Here is a 24,333-nt window from a genome sequence, read left to right as displayed (position 1 = left end):
AAGCAACCAAAATGTCCATCATCGGATGAATGGATAAAGAAGATGTGGCACATATATACAATGGAATATTACTCAGCCATAAAAAGAAATGAAATGGAGGTATTTGTAATGAGGTGGATGGAGTTAGAGTCTGTCATACAGAGTGAAGTAAGTCAGAAAGAGAAAAACAAATACAGTATGCTAACACATATATATGGAATCTAAGGAAAAAAAAAAAAAAGGACATGAAGAACCTAGTGGCAAGATGGGAATAAAGACACAGACCTACTAAAGAATGGACTTGAGGATATGGGGAGGGGGAGGGGTGAGATGTGACAGGGTGAGAGAGTGTCATGGACATATATACACTACCAAATGTAAAATAGATAGCTAGTGGGAAGCAGCCGCATAGCACAGGGAGATCAGCTTGGTGCTTTGTGACCACCTAGAGGGGTGGGATAGGGAGGGTGGGAGGGAGAGAGATGCAAGAGGGAAGAGATATGGGAACATATGTATATGTATAACTGATTCACTTCGTTTTAAAGCAGAAACTAACACACCATTGTAAAGCAATTATACTTCAATAAAGATGTTAAAAATATATATATATTACTTTTTTAATTAGCAAAACAATAAAGAAATTTTATTTTGGAAAAAAGGTACTTGCTGACCCCTAGTGGTATCTTTTAGCAGCACACATTTATTTGTTTTGAAATAATTTAGATCTGAATTATGACTTAGGTTAAAACAACAGTAAGAGAGAAATGGAGACTCTAAGCTAATATCTGGATGGTTCAAGCCTACATGTCATTTCCCTCCAAATATACAGATAACTGGGGAAAGGGAACATAGGGGTAACAGTGAGGTGAGTTATCTACCTTGGCAGCTTAGAATTCATAAAAGCGTAACTTACATAATTTATATCTGAAATAATATTTTACACCATGTGTTTGAGTGTTTTTAGCATCAAATAATCATATTTGTTCAAAGTTAAAATAAAACTTTTCATTTGAAAAATAAAAGTATTGGTTTTCCCTTAGATATTGGATCAGAAAGGTACACTTTCAGTTTCACCATTCGTGATTCAACAACCCATTTTGTAAATGCAACATCGTGGGGCAAGGAAGATTACATCAGATCACTTTCTGATGGCTTTCGTGTTGGCGAGTGCGGTAAGTTGGCATGGATTCTTAAACTGTTTCTCTTACAGTATTATTCCCATGATATGTTTGTGATAACTACACTGAGGGAGTCAAAATGAAATAAGACACAATTCTTATTCTCAAGAACCTTACCAGAAAAAAGTCAAGTGTTAAGAGTATAACACAAGGCATTCAGCATTTAATTGAAACATACAAACATGATAATCACATATTTTTACTAAGTAGCTCTATGATCTTTGGTTTATTTCTATTTCATTTCATTTTGCATCAGTCCCTCTTGTGGCTCTAATCATTTATCTTTCTGTAAACATATCATAGGAATGCTAAATAGATTTTGATAAAAGATATTTGAATTTTTAATGGATTTTAAGAAAACTTCAGCCTAAAATACCAAATCTTTCATATCGTCTACCCATCCCAATAGCCCTCTGATGGTACAGTGTAGTATATTGAAAAGAACAAGACCTTGAGAACAGGTAGATCTGGATTCAATTCCAAGTACCAACATTTATTACATTGTGGCTTTGAGAAAATTTCTTAATCTTGTTGGGTCTCAACTATGAATTAACACCCTATAGATTCTTGTGAATGTTAAATGAGATAGTGTGCCTGTTATAAAGTGTAGAACTTAGTCACTCAATAGATGACAGCTCTAGCCTCATACAAGAAACAAGAAAGCATGTATACCAGCTCTCTTTCATGGTAGAAAAAAGAAGGGAAAGGGTAACAGAGACAATTAAACTACTCCTCTCTAACCCTGCAGATCAAGCAGCCTAGTACCCATACTAGTTACTCAGCACCCAATCATATTATTAACTTTCAGGATTACATATAGTATCTCTCTAACTGAATAATAAGGTAGTTGAACATATGGACTATGAAGGCAAAAAACTTTGCAAATGGTCACAGGGCGCAGTACAAGCAAAACATTTCTTGGTTGAATGCCAGAACATTAGTTACCTAGAGCTAAAGATATATTTCGGTATTAACCTATGTTCCATGTTGATGGTTGTTGTGAGGATGAATGAGATAAGGGATTTTAAAGGTGTAAATCTGATGATGCTTATAGAAGTAAATAAGATTTTGGTGTGGTAGAATAAAAAGATTACAGATTTTTGAATTAGAATTACAAATAGAATTAGAACAGTTCTAATTCCAGCTCTACTACTTTCTAGATATAATACCTCAAGAAAGTTATTTAACCTCTGTGAACTTCAATTTCTTCATTTGGAAAGAGGGATAATAATGAGGGATGGTTGTGTGAGGAATTAGCAAAATAGAGCACAAAAAAGTCTAACATAGACCATAGGAAATGGAAACCCTAAAATGTTAAGTCATAAAACTGATAAGTTGTGGGGCTCAAATCAGGACCCAAATTTTGCATTGCTCTTTCTAACTACCACTATTATTTTTGAGGACAGCTGTGAATTGGGTGAAGATCAATTTATTTTATAGAAGGGCATGTTGTAACCAAATCAAATGTTCAGTGTAACTGATTGTAATTCAATAAAGTAATATTAATGTGGATCATATGTTGGGATTTAAACACAAAGTATAAGAAATGTCATCTGAGATCAAATTGATTGGTCATACCCCAGAATTCTGTTGCTCACAGTGCCACAAGAAAATGATTGTGAAGGATACATAACACCAACTCAAAATTAGAAATAACATTGTAATGTTCATTGTTATGTACACTCATTTTTTAAATTTATCCTGTTACTTTTTTGTAATAGCATCATATTTTCCCCTCTGTTTTAGTGATAATTGAAAATCCCCTGATCCAAAGAAAGGAATTAGAAAGAGAAGAAAAGTTCAGCCCTGCAACTCCTAGGTAAATCTAACACAGAGGTCAGAATGATTACTACTTTATGCCAGAATGATTATTACTAATAAGTTTTTGCATGTCAGATTAACAGAGAGCTTATTAAAAGTGTATACTTCAGTTTGAAAATTAAGAGTTTAATTCTGCTTCACAATATTTATCTTTGATTATGAAGTAATTTACTTTGACGTAAGATCACATAAAAAATGGCTTTGTTTTTAGTACTTTGATTCTCATTCTTAGATTACAAAAATCTGACTCTAGTCACATTAAAGCTGAACAATGAAAAGGTAAATCATGGAAGTCATATATCTATTTTTTCATCTCAATTTATAACTCTCTTCACATGCCTTACTATCTTAGTTCAGGTTCCAGGGCTCTGGAAGCAGAGCCCAGAGGAGGATTTTTGTGCAGATGATTTGTTGAGGGAGAGCCCTTAGAAGCAGCCTGTAAGGATAGCATTGGGGGGAAGGTGAGCAAAGAGGCAGGTTCAGCAGGAGCCCAGTCTCATCCTGACCCAGATGGGAGCTCTGGAGCATGAGTGGCACCTCAAAGTGGTACCACCCTAAAGAAAGAGGCCTGGGCTTTTGTACCCTATATTTACAAGTTTTTGGCTGAAGTCCACCCCCTACTCCTGCGGAGGAGGGAAGGCTTAAAGGTATTTCTGGCTGAGGGCAAATCTCGAGAGAGAAGGGTGTAGCTGGTAAAGAGCTCTGGGTGGGCACAAAAGTCTCTACTACACATGCACCTGCACCCATTTTTCTGACCTCATCTTATAGGTCTCATTTCTCTGCAGCCACATGAAGAGTCCTCCACTTTATGAACATCCTGGGCTCATTCTGCACTAACAGCATTGCATGTTCCCTTCCCTCTGCAAAGAACAATCTTATTTGCTCTTCTCATTGAAGTGTCAGCTTAAATGTCACCTCCTTAGATCTTCCCCCACCTACTCTGTCTGTAGTAGCTCTTCCAGTATGCATTACTAGGACTTCGTCCTGTATACAGGGTATGTGTACCATACCTGATCACAATCTGGGATTATTTGATTAATTGTTCTTATCTGTCTCCCTCTCTCACATGTAAACTCCGTGAGATCATAGGTCTTGTGTGTCTTCCTCACCACTGTACCCCCTGTGCCTAGACTAGGGTCTGGCACATAATAGGCCCTCAGTAAGTGTTTATGGAATGAACACATGAATGGAGGGAGGGAAGAGCATCCTTGGCAGAGGGAACAAACATGAAACCTCCTGGCCTTTTCCAGAACAGTTAATAGTAGTTTAAACCTTATGAAACTGTTGATGTTTGACTACGTTTTTCTCTAAAATGGCAGTTTTATAGCCTAGGAATATGATGTGGCTGGAATATAGGCAGGGGAACAGCAGGAGGAGAAGCTCGAGAGAGAAGCAGAGACACTTCACAGACAGCTTTGCTTGTTGTACCAACTTCATGCTTTGGTGATGGCTAGCCCAGAAGATCTTTTGAGCTGGGAAATAATATATTCATATTCGTGGTTTAGGAAGATCACTTTGGCTACCTGAGGAGGACGGACAGTAGGGGAACAAAGCTTAGGAGACAAGCAGTAGTTTGGGTAAGAAGTGATGAGAGAAACACCTAAAGCAGTAGCAGGGGGAGGAGGCGGGGGGTGGGGGGGTCCTGGATTAGAGGACTAGAAAGAGGCTCCATGGAGGACACTTGGGAGTTGATTGGCTGGAAGGGGAAGAGCACCTCAAGTGTATAAATATTGTGCATCTGTTCCTACAGAGCACCACAGAGGTAAGGAAAGCACATAGGCAGGGCAGTCAGTGTCATAGAGGTGGAAATCACCCTCCCCCCCCCACAATGTTTTAGAGTGCTTTTATACCCTTTTTTTTACAGAGAAAGAAATGAAACTCAGAGTATTGTGCAAGATCAGACTATTAGTGTGCTTAAAACTCAGACACAGTTGGTCTTTAAAACATTTTCTTAATGAAAATACATTTTAGACAAAAAATATTTTACAAAGCTTTTCAATGTTTCTAAGAGTGAAAAGTATAAATCTTCTTAATATAATTTTTAAAATATAGTTTAAGTTATAACCAAAGTTTGACTGTGAACTTTGAAGTATTTTTCTATTAGAAAATAATTTGATATTAACTTCTGGTGTGTGTTTTTACAATTTAGCGATTATAAGCTATTGCTCAGTGAGAATCACTCAATGGTAAAAGTTTGTTCCAGTTATGAAGTGGATGCGAAGCTACTTTCTTTGATATACTTACCTGTTAAAGAGTCTTGTGATTATTATTCATTGGGTGACATTGTTGCAAACGGACACAGTCTTGATGGGAGAATTATTAATGTCCTTGCAGCTGTGAGGTCGGTAAGTTAAAACCCCAACAAAGCCAAGTTCAATTTGGTGGGGGGAATTCTATCATTTTATTTGTGTTTGGAAAGTAATAATCAACTGGAGTAAAATTTCCTCTGTATCTTGATCCATCCTCCGTTGAATTTAGAAAATAACACTTCTCATTAAAGGGAAAGCAGCATTTTAGCTGTGAATGAGTAGCAAAATAAAATTGTATTTGAATGTTAAATGCAGTACACAGTCATAAATGATCCACTAACTATATGAGAGCTTTTCATACTTGAGTTAAACAAAAGGCACAAATAGAAAGGGTAAATTCATTGACTTTAAGATCTCCAGGAAGTTCTTCGAAGGGGCTTAGGTTGAATAAATCAAGGAATCAATTCAGTGCGTGTTCTCAGAGCTGTCCTGAGTTGAGGGAGAGAGCGAGAAACCCACGGTGCTGCAGTAGGGGCCCTGTGAGCTAATGCATAGCATCAGGTGCTGAAAAGCAGGGCAGAACGACACTCCATGGGGTGCCGGGGAATGTCTCACCATCCTTTGCTTCCACATCTCCCTCTTACCCAATTATTGCAGCAAGTTTTGAACTCCATTGGACAGACTAGAATCACTTGGCAGGGAGCAAATTTTCACAAAATAAAGTACACAAATAAAGGGACAAGAACAATTTTCAATATACAGAATGATGATAATCAGAAGATAAAAAAAAGGGAAATAGATTTGGGTACTTATAGTTAATGTTGTAAGTAATTGCTAATTGCGTTTCCATATTAAATGACTGAGTGTCGACTATCCCCATGACAGGCCAACAGAGGCCTGCCTGCGTTGTTCCCCAGCCCAGCCCAGCCCAGCCCAGCACAGTGCCTGCCACACAGTGAGCACTCAGTATCATTCAGGATGGAGGAATAAATACCCGATATGACAGTATTGAAAAATGGGAAAAATTCCTTTCTGGGCAACTTAGGTTCAATCTTACTTAAAGGCAGGATATGATCTCTCAATTTCCCTGAAATTCCATATAATGCCATTATATTACAATGTAGTAAGGATTTTCTAAAACTCAGTATGAATATAAAACCTGCAACAGCTTTTTCCATGTCCGCCTTCCTGCCTCCACCCCTTGAGTCTAGTACCACCTTTCATAGGATTATATTATTTCTTTTATTTTCATGCCTTTTTTCTCCCATTTTGCTTCCATCCCTCTTACATTTCCTTATCTTTACGTTTTTATTTAACCTGTTTTCTTCCTTCTCGCCTCTACTTAGGTCTCTTCACTTTAAAACTCCTTTTCATACAGTTTTCTTGCATGCTGTGATATGGTAGGCCTCGCTCATACTCTGGCTGTCCTTTCCTCTGACTTTCTTTCTAGATGCTCTCTTCTGCAGGCAGCTGTGACTCTTTCTTCAGCTTCTTCCCAAGGAGCTCAGCCCTGACAACAGATGCATGGGTGACAGTGGCATAGGGGGCAGCTGACTGTTCATGCTTGGGCCATTGCTGTGTGGCCATCAGAGGTGCTGCTGTTCCATGTGAGAACTCCCTGAGGGCACAGAAGGGCCCCTGAGTTCACCCCCACCTCCATGATCCTCTTACACCACAGTGTGGACTGAATCAGACGGTATATCAAAGCACATTCCCATTTATCCCTCTTTCGATTCTCACCAGCTTGTCCCTAGGAAGGCAGCAAAGGAGGTATCAATATCCATACCTGGGCTAGCAAGACGAGGACACTGAGGCCCAGAGAGATGAAATCATCCAGTCACATGAACTCCGTGCCAGGCCCTACGCTAAGCCATGGGGATACATAGATATTGAAAATGTACTTTCTACCCTCAATGAGTCCACATAGATGCCACCCAGGGACTTGTCATGGAGCATTTGTTCTAACATGTTGAAAAGATCCCACAGTCTTGACTTAAAGCACACATATCTGTATCTCTCTTCAATCAAAGTGTGGTGACTTACAACTTAAATACACCTAGTTCAGAGATAAAAGATGCTGTTAAATCATCAAATATATATTAGTGATTCTAGCTATTTTGATATTTCTAATTTGTTGTTTAAAAGGTAAACATTTGAGTATTTCCATCAACAAACATTTAAGTACCTCTACAACTCTAGGTGAAGAAAAATAATGATTTTCTTCAATTACTAAGGTTGGAGAGCCAAAATACTTTACAACTTCAGACCGAAGAAAAGGCCAGAGGTGTGAAGTTAAACTCTATGATGAGACAGAGTCTTCTTTTGCAATGATATGGTAACTTCCCACATCTGTTCCAAACTGTGAAATCTGTGCTATTATCACCAAGTCAGACATTTTAATTTCATCAGGAGATGATGGATTTCATATCAGGAGAGGAGTAATGATAGAGAAATGGTGTTTAAAAAATAAACCTTTCTCTTGTATGTTGAGTCATTATAGTCTATGATTACCTTAAAATGAGATCTTTAGATGGCATGGGATTTCATAGATGGACTCTACTGTAACTTGTTTATTATTATACTCTGTTTTGTAACAAATCGTCATTTACTAAGTCTCATTGATAAAGAACGAGCCAGACTTTCTGTGATTCCTTGGGTGGTACCCTGGAGCCAAGCCATGGAAAGATGGTAGAAAAGCAAGCATTGTCACAGGCTGGGTTCTATGGGCCTCCCAGATGTGGGGCAGGGCTACATCCTGAAGCATCACAGGGTATAACATGGTACTGTTTAGACTCCAGATGCCTGGGTACCAAAGAAAGCACGTAATTTGAAACAGGGCTTCAACCTATCAAGTCCCCCGAGCAGTTTATCCATGGTGGGGCCCTCCCTTAATGGCATGAAAGAGTGACTTCAAAATTTTTAAACTTGTAGTCACTCAGTTCTAACTAGCCTGGAGTGATCTGGGTGATAGGAAAAGAAGGAATTGAAGGAGCAGAAGTTGTTAGATATGAATGGTGCTGAAAGGAATGATTTTCATAGGTGTTAAATTTTCTGTGAGATAGGGAGTGTAGCCCTGCAAAATGCAGGAGAAACCAAAATCCTTAACTGTGCTTTGGACCCTATGGGGGATTATTAACCTCATCAATTAAGACATCCTTTTTCTGGTAAATAATGTGGTCACTGCCAGTTTTTTTCTAATGTATTTGATTTTTATCACTTCTTTTTTGACACACGCAGTTGGGATAATGAATCTATTCTACTTGCACAGAGCTGGGTGCCACGAGAAACAGGTATCATACTTCAATGATTGTGTTCAATATTTGTCATTTTTTTATCCCTCTGTGTAATAATTTTAAAATGGCTTTTTTCCCAAACAGTAATATTTGCCTCAGATGTAAGAATAAGTTTTGACAAATTTCGGAACTGCATGACAGCAACTGTAATCTCAAAAACCATTATTACAACTAATCCAGGTAAAAAGCTATTTGAAATTTTTTATCCCTTTGGAAATGACTACATCATGTATTCCAATATTTGTGCAGTGTGTTTAAGAATGAAAATGAAGCTTGGATTTCATTTGAATGAAAAGTGAAAAACTGCTTCATATGACTTTGAAAAACTTACAATGAGCTGTATCTTTGATATCTTTACAAAAGAAATGTGAAAAACCAGACTCATTTTTAAAGCATCATCTCTTGTGATGATTTTGAGAGCTCATTGCTATTGATTGGATAACCTAAATTACTGACTATTTAAAAAATAAATTTAATTTTACTGCATTCAAGTAACAGCACTAGAGAGTGGAGAACATATATATAGAATCATTAGTTCATAATTGCTAGTGGTTGTTAAAGGGTTTAAAGCTGTTCTAGCATGAAATCAGGGAAGCAAGTTTGGGGAGATGAGGGGTTGGTGCCCTTAAGCATCCTCTGAGTGCTTTGTAGTGCAGATAGAAAGATCAGCCCAACACTGCAGAAGAGTACAGAATTCCCAGAAGTGAATAATCCTTCAAAATCTCAAGAAGATATAAATACAGTAGGTATCATTTTAAATATAAGTTCACTCTACTGGTCAATAACGAAGCATTAATAGTGACTGAGAACTATAAAGCAATTTTGTCTTTGACCAAACTTATCAGAATTTTTAAAAGTAAAATTACTATGAGATATGATATAAAATAACAAGACTTTTTAAATATAAGTGTGTTGGATCTTGCTCATCTACTGCAGGAATGTTGTCTCCTTAAAAGCAGTGTCATGGGAGGTGATACAACACTCATTGATTTGTTCTTGTTGAGCTCTCGTCTACTGTGCACATGCTGTGTGCTGGGCACTGTTCTGGGTCCAGTGACAAAACACAAATATCTCTCCTGCTCATGGAGCTCACGTCCTAGCAGGGGGTAGACAGAGAATGAACAATAAAGATAGCACATCCATGAATTATGAAATGCTTGAGAAGTAAAAGAGGAACAGGGTCAGGAGGGTCTAGAATGCCACGGTGTGTGTAGGGCAGGTTGCTGTTTACATAGGGTGGTCAGGTAGGCCTCACTGGGAGGGCAACATTTGAGCAAAGACGCGGTGAGGCAGTGAGGGGGTTAACAATGAGGAAAGAGCACACCAGGCAGAGGGACCAGCCAGTGCAAAGGCCCTGAGGCCAGTGTGGCTGGATCTGATAGAGCAGGGCAGGAGGAAGAGTGGAGGTCAGAGAAGAAATGGAGGTGATCGAGAAGGACTTACTGATAAAAGAATGCTGGCTTTTACTTTGTAGGAAAGGGGGAGCAGGGCAGTGACATTATCTAAGTTCTAAAAGGATTGCTCTGGCTTCTTTGTTGTAAATTAATGGGGACACAACCATGGTCTGTTCTTACCACAGGGCAATAGTGTCACTCTTCAATTACTTTTTTTTTTCTTTTGAGGAGAGTACTATGGTTTCTTATTTTTAATATTTTATTAATAGACTAATAGACTATTTTTAGTATATTTAATAACATCAATGATAGAAAATCTTCATCCTCTAAGGGTAAATTTGGTCTGGGAAAATTTCTAAAAGACAGTTGGATTTGTCTGGTGGAAAAGGTTATCAAGCTTGACAGTACTAATCGTATCGAAACCTCAAGACTAAGTTAATGAGACAGATTTGAAGGATGTTGTGCGTTTGGCTCTGAAAACAGATTCAAAGGGGAAATGTCAAAGTGTTTTGAGCAATGCTAACATCATTAGAATAAATGCCTTATTTCTCAAGGAGACAAATATAAAGGAGAATATGTATAATGGTGTGTGAATTTCAATATGCTTATTTAAATCAGTCTTATTTCTAATTTCCTGGGCTACACATGCCACATAGAAATTAAGAACCTCTAAATGGTTTGAGCTTTCATCCTAGCCAGCATGTCCAGGCTTCCTGCCCCGAGAGAGTTCATCAGATGGGGAAGGCAGAATTTCTGTCCCCCCACAGACAGTCTGGGATGACCCTGTTGTCCTTAGAGCTCTTGACAGCAGTGCCTACACCCCACCCTTCCTACCAGCTTCTGTCCCAGGATGCTCATTAATTTACAGATATTTAGTGAATGCCTTTTATTTGCCAACTATTGAGGTAACTTTAACACTTTCTGGAACAAGGAAGTACATGAGTGGATGGATGCTCAGATGGATGGAAGGATAGTCACTATAACTGAAGTACAGAAATGAAAAGGCAAAACCCCTGTCTGGGATTCCAGTCTAGTTCTGAGAAAGAACCAACAGTGATAAGACTTGTGGTACAACAGGACGAGGAGGAAGAAACCCTGACTCTGTCCAGGGGAGTCAGGGGGTCCAAGCATTGGCAGGACGGTTTGCAGAATGTTGGAGATGGTGAGGGAGGGCTGAAGACAAGCAGGTGTTAGAGGTTGGGGCTTGGAGTTGAAGGGTGTCAGAGTTAGAGAGCCCCTCTTCAAAATCAGATTTGTGCCTTCTGGCACATTATCTCACTATTCCTGAGGATACTCATGTCCCAAATTGAGGAGCAAGCTTTTTTTTTTTTTTGAAGTATTTTATTTATTTATTTATTTATTTGGCTGCTTCGGGTCTTTGTTGTGGCATGTGGGGTCTTTAGTTGCGGCATGCAGGCTTCTTTCTAGTTGTGGCGCACAGCTCCAGAGCACGCAAGCTCTCTAGTTGTGGCATGCAGACTCTCTAGTTGTGGCGCGCGGGCTCCAGAGCACACAGGCAGGCTTCTCTCCAGTTGTGTCACGCGGGCTCTAGAGCACTCAGGCTCAGTAGTTGCGGTGCGCGGGCTTAGTTGCCCCGTGGCATGTAGGATCTTAGTTCCCTGACCAGGGATCAAACCCACATCCCCTGCATTGGAAGGCAGATTCTTAACCACTGGACTACCAGGGAAGTCCCGAGGAGCAAGGTTTTGTTTTGTTTTGTTTTTTAATTATAAGAATCTTTTTAAAAAATTAATTGGGCTTCCCTGGTGGCGCAGTGGTTGAGAATCTGCCTGCCAATGCATGGGACACGGGTTCGAGACCTGGTCTGGGAGGATCCCACATGCCGCGGAGCGGCTGGGCCCATGAGCCACAATTACTGAGCCTGCGCGTCTGGAGCCTGTGCTCCGCAACAGAGAGGCCGCAGCAGTGAGAGGCCCGCGCACTGCGATGAAGAGTGGCCCCCGCTTGCCACAACTAGAGAAAGCCCTCGCACAGAAATGAAGACCCAACACAGCCATAAATAAATAAGTAAATAAATAAAATTTTTAAAAATTATTTATTTATTTATTTATTTATTTTTGGCTGCATTGGGCTTTCTCTAGTTGTGGCTAGTGGGGGGCTATTCTTTGTTGCGGTGCGCAGGCTTCTCATTGTGGTGGCTTCTCTTGTTGTGGAGCATGGGCTCTAGGCACATGGGCTTCAGTAGCTGTGGCCCGTGGGCTCAGTAGTTGTGGCTCACGGGCTCCAGAGAGCAGGCTCAGTAGTTGTGGCACACGGTCTTTGTTGCTTTGCGGCATGTGGGATCTTCCTGGACCAGGGATCGAACCCGTGTCCCCTGCATTGGCAGGCAGATTCTTAACCACTGCGCCACCAGGTAAGTCTGGAGCAAGCTTTTTTTTTTTTTTTTTTTTTTAATAATTTTTTTAAAAATTTATTTTTATTTATTTATGGCTGTGTTGGGTCTTCGTTTCTGTGCGAGGGCTTTCTCTAGTTGTGGCAAGCGGGGGCCACTCTTCATCGCAGTGCGCGGGCCTCTCACTATCGCGGCCTCTCTTGTTGCAGAGCACAGGCTCCAGACGCGCAGGCTCAGTAATTGCGGCTCACGGGCCCAGTTGCTCCGCGGCATGTGGGATCTTCCCAGACCAGGGCTCGAACCCGTGTCCCCTGCATTGGCAGGCAGATTCTCAACCACTGCACCACCAGGGAAGCCCTGGAGCAAGCGTTTTAAACAACCTTAAAAAAATTTTTTTTCTGACTAGAAAAGAAATACATATAAAATTCAAAAAATACATAAAAACATAAAAAGAAAGATCAGCTGTAAATTCACCATCTCATAAGAGATAATCATTTCTTTGATACATATTCTTCCAGATAACTTTGCTCATGTATCTTTTTTAAAATGAAAGGGAATTGTATGACGATGTTTTGTAAGCTGCTCTTTAAACTCGTGATATCTGGTGTACATCTCTCTGTGTTAATGGGGCACCCCATCACATTGTTAATGGCTTTGTAATATTGTGTTTGATTGTATTCTTATACGTCTTCACTTTTTACTGTTAAAAATAATTTTGGATCATTTACAGTGATTTAAAAAATAATCAGTTTGCTGTTTACTTATTATGCATTTTCAATTAAGATACACCAGAAGCTAACATCCTATTGAATTTTATAAGAGAAAATAAAGAAACGAATCCTCTGGATGATGAAATTGACAGTTATTTGAAAGAATCCACAAATTGTAAGTGACCTTTAAATATTATTTGAATTTTTAAAAGGCCAGAATTTGGGCCTATAAAGTTACTTAGTAAAAGATATATTCTTATTATGTAACTGCTACACTTCCACTTTTTTTTTAAATAATTAATTAATTAATTTTTGGCTGTGTTGGGTCTTCGTTTCTGTGCGAGGGCTTTCTCCAGTTGCGGCAAGCGGGGGCCACTCTTCATCGCGGTGCACGGGCCTCCCACTATCGCGGCCTCACTTGTTGCGGAGCACAGGCTCCAGTCGTGCAGGCTCAGTAGTTGTGGCTCACATGCTTAGTTGCTCCGCGGCATGTGGGATCTTCCCAGACCAGGGCTCGAACCCGTGTTCCCTGCATTGGCAGGCAGATTCTTAACCACTGCGCCACTAGGGAAGCCCTATACTTCCACTTTTAAAAAGGTAGTTTAAAACTTTTGGAGGCTTATATAACCTTTTGCCAATCTGATGAGAGCTATGACCTTTTCCCCAGAAAAGTAGCTGTACCCACACATAGAATTTTGCATAAAATGTCATGTGTTCACAGACCCCAGACTGAAGCTTGACTTTAAAAGGGATGCTGGGACTTCCCTGGCAGGCCAGTGGTTAAGACTCCACGCTTCCAAAGCAGGGGGCACGAGTTCTTTCTCTCTGGTTGGGGAACTAAGATCCCACATGCCTCGTGGTGTGGCCAAAAAAAAAAAAAAGGATGTGGTTTGTTGCCGTCTGTGGCTTATGCTTAGACACTCAGGAGAATGGGGAAAAGCAGAGGGAAGACTTCAATCATTCCCTGAAGGCATGTTCTTGTAACTTCATCCTAGGAGGTGAAATACTTCCTAATAATTCCTCTTAAGAGAGTAAGTAACAATTGAATTAAGCATGAAATAAGTTATTCTGCAAGTCACATTAACTTGTAAAAGAAGAACTTTGTTATGCTTTCCTGGGGGATATTTAACATGTTTCCTTTCTTTCTTTCTTTTTGTTTTGTTTTGTTTTTCGGCTGTGCAGCGTGGCTTGTGGGGAACTAAGTCTCGCGGTGCAGCCATAAATAAATAAATAAATATAGTCTCTTCACCATTTAAAAAATTGAGTTGACTTGTCTTTTTCTTATTGATTTTTAAGAATCCTTTAGATATTCTGGATATGAATCCTTTATCTCCTTATAGATTGCTAGCATCTCCCACTCTATGGCTTGCCTTTTCATTCTTTTAATGGAATCTTCTGATGATCAGAAATTATTCATTTTAATAAAGACTAGTTTCTCATTCTTTTCCTTTTTTGCTTTTATGTCCTTTTATATAATCAGTTTTAATATATCATATATAATAATTTTTCTATTACATAACTTAAGCTACTACATATTCTCATTTGAGCTTTGTAGCTTTTCTATTTGGATATAATCCTTCGGAGTTCTTAGAATATATTTAGAACTTCCATGACTTTTTTTTTTTTTTTTAGTAAATACAATAGTTGATGTCTATACAGTTGAACAATTAAAGGTAAAAGCTTTGAAGAATGAAGGAAAAGCTGATCCTATCTATGGAATTCTTTATGCTTACATTTCTACACTGAACATTGATGATGAAACTACAAAAGTAGTTCGAAATAGATGGTAAGCAACCAAATTACTTTTAGAAAGTTCATTCTTATAAGAAATAAAAACAATTATTGTTAATAAATTTTAAACTCTATAAAAGTTAAGCTATTCTTTGACATAATAGTGGTTATGCATTTGAATAGTGGTTATGCATTATGCATAAGTGGTTATGCATTTGACAAACTATTTAGATTCAAAATTATAATTGCCTTTTAAAGCAAAATTTAATTTACTGTGTTTCAGCAACCCTAAAATAGAAAGATATAATAATGCCGAAACTTTTAACTGGGATGACAAACTATTGTTTTATGACAATTCAAAAATTATTTTGGTGACCACATCCTATAGCAATACAAGTAATAGCATTTTAATAAATTATTTCAACTGTATGAAGAATATGATTTCCAACCTCTCCTAGGTCAAAGTTAGTATCTACTTGCATAGAAAAGTAAACCCAAGTAGATTTAATAATCTTAGCCAAAAAATGCTTGGCAAGAAAATTCTAAAATGTTATTGTGAAAGTCTCCCTATGGATTTATAATTGACATTTTTATTGACATAGTTCTAGATTCACATGGCACTGTAAGAAATAATATATAAACTGTACACTTTGTCCAGTTTCCCCCAATGGTAACATTTTGCAAAACTATAGTATCACATCGTAGACAGTAATGACATTAATTAAATCCATTGATCTTATTCAGATTTCCCCAGATTAATATGCATCATGTGTGTGTGTGTGTGAAATTTCATATAGTTTTATCATGTGTAGGTTTGTGTATCAACCACCACAATCAAGAAATTGGCCTATGGATTTTTAAAACATTGTATGATTTGGTATTAAAGTTGAAAAAAACTAATGTAGAGGCTGTTGTGTAAGGCAGGTGTTTATTTTTTGAAAAATATTTTTCAAAAATTAAAAACAATGTTATTGTCTCCCTTATTTTTCCTACATCTTTAATATTGATATCTGAGGAAAAGTATCTAAAATTTAATTCAAAAGTGATCTGTGGCTTACAAGAAACCAGTATCTTCAGATCATTCCCTCTGCTTGAGAAATTTGAATTAGTCTTCCTATTCAAATTGGCAAAGTAATGACTGCTTCAAAAATATAAAACAGCATGGAATTACCCCTTAAAGAGAGGAGAATGTGTCACTAGCAGTACTAGCAGCATTTAGAGTGTGAACCTCCCCAACCCTCAGGTTATTCTGTGGATGTACAGAGGACTTAGTACAGGACCAAGTGAGCATTCATGGAACCCAGGCTTTCTAGGCACAAGACAGGATTCCTGCCCTCAAACTCTGAGCCAGGAGATAAACAAACATACCTGCAATAACATGGAATAGGATGTGATAGGGTGTAAGTCCGTGCTGAAGTGTAAGTTGTGCAGCTGTTCAGAGAAGGGGGGGAGCTGGGGTGCAAGTGAGGAAGGCCCCAGTTGGGGAGTGATCCTGGGCAAGAACCCCAGCATGGGGGAAGGTAGGAGGCAGAACTGTGAGAGGACTGGCTTGTCCCAGTTTCTGAAGCAGGAATACTGAAAATGAGGTTGACTGAATAGAAAGCATGTTGTATTGCTGTGCATTGTTCCTTGCTATTTTGTAGGTCTATTTTGTACCCTGCTCAGTGCTGAGCACTCTGTAATTAGTTACTCTGTAAATATTCCAGGTGCTGACTTAGGCTAAAAGTCTAAGTGATAATTCTTCTGCTAGAGATCAGATTTGTCACTTAGGGCCTTCACATTCTATCTTGTCTTTGTTTCTTTTCAGTTCAGGCTGTGGTTACATTGTAAATGAAGCATCCAGCACTTGTACAACTTGCAACAAAGATTCTTCAGAATTTAAATCAGTTTTTCGCAGCTTCCATATGCTAATTGATCTTACTGATCACACAGGTACCCTCCATTCCTGTAGTCTCACAGGAAGTGTTGCTGAGGAGACTTTGGGCTTCACGGTAAATAATAAAAAGGAAAATATGTTTAGAAATACTTCCAAATTGAATTCGCTTCCCCAAACATATAGGTTATTTTGGTGAACATTTGATAGAAATTAATTCATTAATAAAGAGGTCTGGGAAAAATCAATCTTGACTTAAACACACATTGTTTTAATGAACAAATAATTACATATTGCATATTAAAATCCTAGCTAACATTAACTGTTAGGAATAACAAGAGAGGTCCTTGGTGACAGTGGAGAATAAACATGACATTTTATATAGTCAAATAACAATGGGCAAAACAACACCTTGGAGACACTGAGCAGGGTCCTCTGTGAGGAGGGTTTGGCACTATTTCACCTACCCAGGTGTATAAGGTCAGCCACGAGCTCTTCCTCAGTCTGCCCCATAGCACAGCAGCAGAGATTAGCTTGTGTGCTTGATGTTAGGTTTGATGTTTTTTATTGTTAGAACCCGCTCATGAAGTTTACCATTAAACCTCAGTGGTTTCCACTTTGTTAAGGGGAGCTTTCTGTGCCGAGCCACCTGGCTGGCTTCAAACATTCAGTTTAGAGCCTTTCTATCTAGCCTTATCTCCTCCATCAAGAGAATTGACCTGTAATTACTATGGATAAAATTCCATTTCCAGTGAGCAAATTTGTTTTACATTATTGTCAAGATGAGTTATCTATATATTCTTTGGAAATATTTGTTTAATTTTTTTTATCCAGGTAAATGAGTTTCTTGCAATGACGGATGAACAGAAAACAGCATTAAAGTGGCAATTTCTTTTGGAAAGAAGCAAAATTTATTTAAAAGTTAGTGCATTTTATAGTACTGTATTATTCTTTTTTAAAAAATATTTATTTATTTATTTGGTTGCGCCGGGTCTTAGTTGTGGCAGGCAGGCTCCTTAGTTGTGGCATGCGAACTCTTAGTTGTGGCATGCATGTGAGATCTAGTTCCCTGACCAGGGATTGAACCCGGGCCCCCTGCACTGGGAGTGTGGGCTCTTAACCACTGCGTCACCAGGGAAGTCCCAGTACTATGTTATTCTATATGTTCAAGCAATAAGAAAATCCTGGAGTATGATGTAATAAATTAGGGAATTTGTTATTTTTTAAATAAATTTATTTATTTTTATTTATTTTTGGCTGCATTGGGTCTTCATTGCTGCGTGCAGGCTTTCTCTAGTTGCAGCGAGCAGGGGCTACTCTTTGTTGTGGTGCACGGGCTTCTCATTGCGGTGGCTTCTCTTGTTGCAGAGCACGGGCTCTAGGCGCGTGGGCTTCAGTAGTTGTGGCATGCGGGCTCAGTAGTTGTGGCGCACGGGCTTAGTTGCTCCACGGCATGTGGCATCCTCCCGGACCAGGGCTCGAACCCGTGTCCCCTGCACTGGCAGGCAGATTCTTAACCACTGCGCCACCAGGGAAGCCCAGGAATTTGTTATTTTTAATAATGCCCAGTTCCCAGATGTGCAGAAGGATTTGGCTACCATAGAAACAGTGTAAGTAATCAGCTTTTTTCATATAGTATAAAGAAGTTACAAATGATACAAAAGAAAAAGACCAACAAAGAAAATATTAACTCCGTTAATGTTAACTCCAAGGCTAGGAACTGGGCTTTAGAGTCAAAGCTGGGTCCCCCCCCCCGCCCCCATGTGCGATGCTCCTCACTTCAGTGAGCAGTATTCAATAGCAAGTTAAATGCTGCAGTGAGACAGACTTGGGTTTGACTCCCAGTCCCACCATTCCTCAGCCTATGTGACCCTGGGGAGGTTAATTAACTTCTCTAAGCCTCTAAAATTCTGTGCTCCTACAACTCTGATCAGAGCAGACTCCCGCAGCAATAGCAACACTTCAGTGTTGGAAGGCCACAGAACCTTAGTGTTAAAAGTGTAAAATGGGCAGTGGGACAAACTCCCCTTGTTTTGCAAATGAGGAAAATAGGACCAAGAAATGTTGCTTCTTGCCCCAGGTCACAGGTGAGATAGGGCTACAGTCTACATTATTTCAGATGTTTCCTCTTTTACACTCTTAAAAATTTTTGAGCTCTTAAGTGAGTTATATCTGTCAACATTTATTGTACTAGAACTTAACATTGAGAAAAATTTTAAATGTATTTATGAGCACACATTCTTTTAGCAGTTAGAACAATGATATCATCTCATGTCATGTAGCCTCTCGAAAACTACAGTGCACTCTGGTGAAAGAATGAGAGTAAGAAAGGCAAACAGCATTTTCGTATTATTATGAAGATAGCTTTGATCTCATGGATACCCTGAAAGAGTCTTTGAGAACACTGGGTCTGCTCCATCTCAGCCTCATAAGCAGGTTTTCCCATTTTCCTGTGGCTTCCTTTCCTTGCAGCCTCAAGCATATCTGAATAGATTGCAGACATGGAGTCACCAATGGCCTCAACAATATTTCTAGGACCTCAGTTGGAGGCCTCTTTATTACTAGGCCAAAGGGGGAAAATTACAGTAATATACTGCATCTCTTCCACCATTTGCATGAATCCACCTAAATACTGTACTGTCTATTCCCAAAATCAGCATATACTCAGATCCTTGTCCAACTTTGTGGTTTCCCTCCAAACAGGAGGTACCAGTTGCTCTGAGTTTGATCAATTTAAATTCATGGTAATTTATTTATAGTTTCCCAAACTTGATTCAAATATAGCAACAAATTGCTCTCAAGTAAATGGATATTGTACCTTTCCAAAGAATATGTTAAAAAGATATTTGTCAGATTTAACAAAGATTTCAAGCAGGTAGTGATTATATCACAAAATGTAATAAAGATTGTGAGCCTCCGGCTTCCCTGGTGGCGCAGTGGTTGATAGTCTGCCTGCCAATGCAGGGGACACGGGTTTGAGCCCTGGTCTGGGAGGATCCCACATGCCGCGGAGCAACTAGGCCCGTGAGCCACAACTACTGAGCCTGCGTGACTGGAGCCTGTGCTCCGCGACAAGTGAGGCCGCGATAGTGGGAGGCCCGCGCACCACGATGAAGAGTGGCCCCCGCTTGCTGCAACTGGAGAGAGCCCTTGCACGGAGGCAAAGACCCAACACAGCCAAAAAATAAATAAATAATAAAAGTGTTCAAAAAAAAAAAAAGATTGTGAGCCTCAAATACAATTTCAATTGTTATAAATCAGTTAAAACAGAACATGTAATTTAAAAAATAAGAACTTACATTGCTCTGCTAATAAGATAAAAACAAAGGATTTCCATATAGGACATTTTGTATATTTATCATATTTCAATTAAAAATAATGGCTACTTAAAGTGGTTCATTTGGAGGGATTTCAAAGTGAGTTATTCATTTCAATGTTTTAAAACACATAGTGATATTAGTATCACAGATCTTGTAAGATCTGATATTAGTGTTAAAGAATAATTTTCAAAAAGGTTAAATTGACTCATACAAAATAAAATGAATACATGTCAAAGATTTAATTCAATTCATTAATTAATGAAGGAAATTAAAATGCCTAGCTGATGTGTCCTTCCACTCTATACTAAATAAAATGTTGGTGAGAGTGCTTTGTAAATTGTAAAAAGTGAGACATCATTATTAATCAACTGCATCATTATATCGTTGTGCTCTAACAGGTCACGTTACTGCTGCAGGTTCACGTCTGTCACAATTGGTTGTTTGAACACACTTTAAGCCCTTTTTTCTACCTGTTGGATTTGACATCCCAACTTTCCTACCTGAGAAAAAGGTCATGAAAAATGGATGTGGATTTTTACAAAATCACTGTCAGAAGCCAGATCTATAATTTTTCTCCCAACTCTGCCTGAGACTGGAACTCTTTCCACTGTCTTACAGCTTTAATTGAAGTTTTTGTTCATATCTGTGAAGGAAACTCATTGCTGTTCTTTATTTGTGGTCGTTGGTTTTCAGCTTTGTATACCAGGTGATTTTAGAAACTAACTCTCTTTTTCTCCCTGCAGTTTTTTTTATCTCACAGAGCAAGGGGTGGACTGAGAGTGAGTGTGCTCTCCTGTAAGCTCGCAGATCCTATCGAGGCAAGTAGGAACTTGTCTGGACAAGGAAATATTTAAAAACTAGACGTCATTTTAAACTCTGGAAAAGAATACGAGTTTTAACCGCCTTTAAAGTGGAAAATGAGTTTGAAAATTACAGATAAAATTGTATTTTGTTCAAATGTGGTGAGAATGTTTCTGTAAATTGTTATTCTGTTTCCCCCTGGAGTCCGTTAAGAGTAAATCCTAAAATCTCCCTCTTATTCAAGTTCATTTCTTAGAAGGCCTTTTCTACCGGCTTTGCCCTCTCTCTTCCCAAGTTGGAAAGTGTTTGCATGAATTAATAAACAAGTTTAATCTTTCCCACAGATATGAATGATTTCTTTTCTTAAGCCCCTTTCCTCTTTGTCTTGTTTGCCTGGAGAAAGATCAGAACCTATAAAACAACGTGGATATGGCTCAGACTACTTTGCTGGAGCTGATGGGCACAGACGACCGGTTCTCCCAGTGCTGGGTGGGGACGGCAGAAGTCCATGGGTGATGCTGTGCAACTGTTTTGATCACTGTAGAGCTCTTCTAGTCGGTTGCTTTCTCTGATGACACATCAGAGCTACCCGATGCTTGTGAAGGCTTGCTGACTCAGACTTGACATTTGTGAGTCTGAATCAACTCGGGGGAGACCAACTTCAGAAGTTTCACAAGCGGTGACGAGTCTTAGGAACTTGGAAGGGTGGGCGACCTGCTCTGCTTTTACAGGGGGACGGTCCCTCCACTTCAGCTGCCTTTGCAGCAGCCCCAGAGCGCTCTGCTCAGCTCCACACCATCTCCGGTCACTGGTCACTTGCTTCAGGGCACAGACCCACCACTGCGGTCAGTGTTGATCCACAGTGTGGGAGGTTTGTCCAGCGTAATTTGGGTCTGGCACTTCAAAGGCTACACTTCACCCACCACAGGAGTGAAAAAAAGAAGAAGTAAGTGAACGAAATTCTTTTATAAAGCTGGTGTTGGGAGATAAACTTATCTTGTCAGTAATGTTTTCTCTGGCTTTAACCATATGCAGCCATGGGGGAGGGATATGAGTTGACACTTAGTGTGTCTAAATTGTGGTAATAAATGATGTAATGAAGATCTTGACCATAGTTGTGCAAATATCAAGTGTACCTGATGAAGGGCTTCCTTCCTTTCTCCCTCGGGGAGGGGATAGGTGTGTTAATCAGGGTGAATTGTGAAGGTGGACAGGGAAGGAAGGAAGGAAGGAAGGAGAGTGGTGCAGGGACAAGGATGCCTGGCTTAGATAGTGTGTCCGGCGCTGCTGTGCCAGGCCTCCTGGGGCTCTGACCTGTAGCAGCAGGTGTCAAAGTGCCAACACCTGGCACTTTGGGTGCCAGAACCAGCTGTCTGGGCTCCTATAGTCCATGGCCCTCAGCTGCTCTGGCTGTTTCACCACTAGCCTCAACTGCATAATACAGGTGCAAAATACCAGCATTCTCAAAGTAGGTGCATATGCAGTACTTAGTGTTCCCTAACCAAGGCCTGTGAAGGCCTAGTGGGCAGCAGAGGGCTCTGCATGACTTCCTCACTGCTACCATGGTGACCTCTCAGTGGCATTTAACTAAGGAGACCCCATGCCTGTCACTAGAGGGACATCACAGTTGCTTATTTCATCTGATGAAATTGGAATCTACAGGGCTAGCTGTCATGCCACACTGAATCAGAGGTACTTCACAGAGCTTACTTAACTTACACATTCACAGAATGAAGATTACAAACTGGTCAGTATCTAAAATTTGGCTGTAGTTTAGCCAGAATGCAGGTACTTGAAGTATCGATGAAAGAAAGAAGCATTCTGTCCCATCAACACAAAATCTACAACTCCCTGTCCAGGATCTCTATTTCTCTGTTACTCTCCAGAAGCTGCTTTTCCTGGTCCTAGTGACTTCTGATCTACATGTTTTATATTGCTTTACATAAATAGTTTGGTGACTATATAATTTTTCCTAATCTTCTATTAGTGGTTCAGTTAAATACAGTTTTCCTTTCCTAATTCTGCTTTGGTGAGGGTTTTTGTTGTTGTGGTTCAATACTCTGTACGTGGCAGAAACACAATATGTATTTATCCACCTATTACTCATCTTGAGGAACCCTGGAGTTGTTTTTGCTTTTTAAATATTTTTTATCATAAAGTTTTATGTGTTTATTGTAGAAAAATTAGAGAAAATGATAAAAAAAAAAAAAGGAAAAGGAAAGAAAAGAAAACCCATAATCTCCCATCCCAATTTTTTTAAACTGGTAGAAAGTATATTCTTTTCTTATAAATGTGTTTTTGTTTTTTTTTTTATTGTGGTAAAATATACATCACATAAAATTTACCATTTTGACCATTTTTAAGTGTACAATTGAGTGGCATTAAGTACATTCACAATTTTGTGTAAACATCACCACTATCCATTTCCAGAAATTTTTAATCATCACAAATTGAAATTCTGTACTCATTAAGACAATAACTCCCCATCTCCCCCTCCCCCAGTTTCTGATAACCTCTGATCTACTTGGTCTCTATGAGTTTGGCTATTCTTGGTACCTGATATACATGGAATCATACAATATTTGTCCTTTTGTGTCTAGCTTATTTTTCTGAGCATAACGTTTTCAAGGTTCATCCATGTTATAACGTGTCAGAATTTCATTCCTTTTTATGGCTGAGTAGTATGTATGAACTGGATAAATGTACCACCTTTTGTTTATCTATTAATATCTTGGTGGACAATTGGGCTGTTCCACCTTTTGGCTATTGTGATTAGCCAATCATAGCTACCTTGAACATCTGTGTGCAAGCATCTCACATTTTTGTAAATGTCTTTCCTGAGTTTTTATTATCTCTCTATCCATCTATGTTAAAGCATATAATTTACAAAATAAAACCAAAAAATTAAAAACACATATAATTTACAAATACAGGTTATACTATAACCTGCTTTTACACTTAATAATTTATAATAAAGTTTTCATGCCATTAAGTATTCTACATAATTTCAATAGCTACATATTATTTTATTATATGAGTATATGATAGTGAATGTAATCAATTTAATAACATTTGACATTTAAAATGTTTCCCATTTTTTGCTATTACAAATGATGGCTGTAGCTAAATCTTTGGCCACATTCTTAATTATTTCTTTGGGATAAGTTTCTAGATATTAAATTGCTGCAACAATGTTACATTATTGAATACTTTTTAATGTGATGGATTTTGTAATAAGCACTTTATTTATATTATCTGATTTATGCAATTACTGTTATTTTGCCCACTTTATAGATGGGACATGAAGGCCAAGTTAGAGGAGGTAGATGTGGAGGTGGCTGAGTGGGCAGGCTCTGTGGCTGCAGGCTCAACCCCCTCTGCTACTCCCAGGATGGACTCCAGCTCTAAGCTTCTCCACATTTGTGGTTCCCCTTTGGTAAATGGGGATAATAATATACCAACTCCTGCTGGCAACTGTTAAGACTAAATAAGTTAGTATATGTAAAGTGCTTAGACTCATGCACTTAGTATATGATCAATAAGTACCAGTTAGGGGCTTCCCTGGTGGCGCAGTGGTTGAGAATCTGCCTGCCAATGCAGGGGACACGGGTTCGAGCCCTGGTCTGGGAAG

General features: G+C 39.1%; 1 protein-coding gene across 3 annotated transcripts in view; it reads left to right on the top strand.

The window, feature by feature from the left end:
• Positions 1–21,039, top strand: part of MEIOB (meiosis specific with OB-fold) — a 33,496-nt gene extending 12,457 nt beyond the window's left edge. The window contains exons 4-14 of one of the 3 annotated variants that reach the window (XM_082362925.1): positions 1,020–1,151; positions 2,904–2,976; positions 5,128–5,323; positions 7,462–7,562; positions 8,465–8,517; positions 8,605–8,700; positions 13,051–13,152; positions 14,610–14,763; positions 16,516–16,699; positions 17,416–17,502; positions 20,645–21,039. In XM_082362925.1, the coding sequence (XP_082219051.1) occupies positions 1,020–1,151; positions 2,904–2,976; positions 5,128–5,323; positions 7,462–7,562; positions 8,465–8,517; positions 8,605–8,700; positions 13,051–13,152; positions 14,610–14,763; positions 16,516–16,699; positions 17,416–17,502; positions 20,645–20,755 (1,289 nt within the window). In that variant the 3' untranslated portion in view covers positions 20,756–21,039. The remainder of the gene's footprint in view (positions 1–1,019; positions 1,152–2,903; positions 2,977–5,127; positions 5,324–7,461; positions 7,563–8,464; positions 8,518–8,604; positions 8,701–13,050; positions 13,153–14,609; positions 14,764–16,515; positions 16,700–17,415; positions 17,503–20,644) is intronic. The other 2 variants (XM_082362926.1, XM_082362927.1) reach the window with 2 other exon arrangements.
• Positions 21,040–24,333: the final 3,294 nt, after the last annotated feature.

The sequence above is a fragment of the Balaenoptera borealis genome, assembly GCF_965194805.1.
Source record: "Balaenoptera borealis genome assembly, chromosome: 16".
Lineage (NCBI taxonomy): Eukaryota > Metazoa > Chordata > Mammalia > Artiodactyla > Balaenopteridae > Balaenoptera > Balaenoptera borealis.
Note: the sequence above shows the minus strand (reverse complement) of the source record. Positions and strands in the feature narration are given on the sequence as shown.